Below are 2,236 nucleotides of genomic sequence, written 5' to 3'. Positions count from 1 at the left end.
AAAGAACATATAGTGCTTGTGTTGCAGGAAATGGCATAAAATATGTATTACAGTAAGCCCCTTATTGTCTACAGTACGCATCAGTGTATCAACATCAATATATTGTCAAAGTAATTATATTATGTTTGCATTATTAGTGTAAACAAGTGAGATAGAGCTGATGTGCAGATTTAATCTCACTGTCTGTCTTCTCCCACTACCTGCCATCATTGGCTTGACTGAAGAAGACAACCATGGTCTAATTGATTACACCTGACTACATATTAATTAATTTATTTCTTTAAGTGAAAGAAAAACATAGCTAAATAGTGTTATGAGCTTCTGTGGGCCTTTTCTTCAGATTTCCTGTACATGCCTTCAATGAGAACATACCTAAATAAAAAGTAGGTATGTAAAATAACAAGCAAAATAACTAAATGATAATGAAACTTAAAAAAACACCGTCAATATTACATATCTTTGACATATTACTTATTGTCTCTTTGATTTTGATCATTTTTAACACTGAATGGCATTTATTGTTTCAGCATTTGTTGACATTAATATTGTCACTAAATATCACATATAAAGAGTTGTAACACAATTACAAGCTTACAAGCATCTGTTTAAAAATATGATGACACGTAAATGAGTTACTGGCCTTCAAAAACTATTAATGTCTGCATTTTAAAAAACATGCGGGTTAAATTATAGTGTTTGTGGACACAAACTTGAGAGATGAGTCCAGGTTTCAGGCACCCTGCTGCTGTGAGTATGTTTGACATTTAACTGAGTATCATTCCCCCCTATAGGCCACCATGCAGTATGATTCACAGTGACAGTAAATCATCTGACCACTATGTGACACCAACTGACTCATTCACTCAAAAATATTTAGACTATGGAGACCTTTAGACTATGGAGGACAAATAACAATATGAGCTCAGACAGCAGACTGTCACTGCAGTAGAGAATAATACAGTTCACTTCACAGTTTACACTCTCCGTCTCACCAAATAAATCATTCTATGCTTATGAACCGGAGCTGATTGAGTCACTTCGGTTCAGTTAACAGAACAGGACACAAGTATATAAATTTGAACCGATATGTCCCAGGTCTGGTCTCAGTCAGGGCCGTGAAGACCTCTGGTACACACTAATACTGATCGTCGTTCTGTTTCCATGCAGGTCTCAGTCGGTGGTGGAACCAGGCGTCCTGAAACGACCAGACAAAGTCAAGAGTGAAGAGGACAACATGCAGCCACTGCTCTCGCTGGACTAAACCACAAATTAAACAACAGGTCAAAAGCATACCCAAATCAATATTTACACACACAAACACACTGACTTCCCTGTGCACCTGCTGAAAGCGACTCGCGCGCCCTGAAAACACCTTCCTCCAGAAAATGTTGCTGCTGGAGTTAAATTCTTGTTTCTCTTGAACTCAAGGAAATCTAAATGAACTAATACGGAGCAGACAGATGGCAAGAGATGGGAAAGACGTTTCTACACAAAGAACAGCATCCTAAGAGCTACTGATGGTCTTCTATATATTTATTTATTTAGTTATTTGTCAAGTGCCAATTCGAAAAAACTGTAAATTAACGTATTTGAACAATCCAGCCCTTCAGTGTGGAGCAAGGAAGCAGAACAAACATAAGTGCAAAGAGAAAGACTTGTGAAGGTGCCACATATGTGCAAAAACAATGTTTCCTACGAGTTGTATAGTATATGAGTGATGGGCAATATGAAAAACTGAAAATGATGCTTCAAAGAGGGCTTGGGGCCACAGTTTCCAAGCTGCAATCTTTTTTCTTCTTTGTACAGTAATTTGAAGAAAACACCCCATATGATCGAGAAGCACGGCTCAGGATTAGCAGAAGTGACAATTACAAGCTTGGTCAACCTCCTGGACACAAAACTGGCAGACAGGCAAGCACTGGGTTTATTGGGAGTTTACTGAGGGGTTAGTGGGTGTCTTTCCTGTGAAAATAATGTCTTAACTATCTGAACCTGGTCCAGTTATCTCTAAGAAAAGCAAACCCCCCTTTACTGTAAGAGCTGGCTCTATGAATTATGTAGGGTTTTTTTTCCTTTTACCCATTTTCTCTCCGCCTCTTTTTAAACAGTGACTTACATCATCACATATTTGTTTGGCTGAAGATAACCAAAATTTATATAGGTAGTTTGTCAAGCCAGACAAATAAATAAGCCTAAATTTTATTTTATAAATGCAGAGAAAGGGCAAACATATCAC

The 2,236-nt window shown here is 37.7% G+C and overlaps 1 protein-coding gene across 1 annotated transcript in view; it reads left to right on the top strand.

The window, feature by feature from the left end:
* Positions 1 to 1,261, top strand: part of clvs2 (clavesin 2) — a 31,526-nt gene extending 30,265 nt beyond the window's left edge. The window contains exon 5 of the mRNA XM_046061211.1: positions 1,168 to 1,261. Within this exon, the coding sequence (XP_045917167.1) occupies positions 1,168 to 1,261 (94 nt within the window). The remainder of the gene's footprint in view (positions 1 to 1,167) is intronic.
* Positions 1,262 to 2,236: the final 975 nt, after the last annotated feature.

Source organism: Micropterus dolomieu, linkage group LG10 (assembly GCF_021292245.1).
Source record: "Micropterus dolomieu isolate WLL.071019.BEF.003 ecotype Adirondacks linkage group LG10, ASM2129224v1, whole genome shotgun sequence".
Lineage (NCBI taxonomy): Eukaryota > Metazoa > Chordata > Actinopteri > Centrarchiformes > Centrarchidae > Micropterus > Micropterus dolomieu.
The sequence above is the reverse complement of the archived record's forward strand: the minus strand, read 5'-3'. Positions and strand labels throughout refer to the sequence as shown.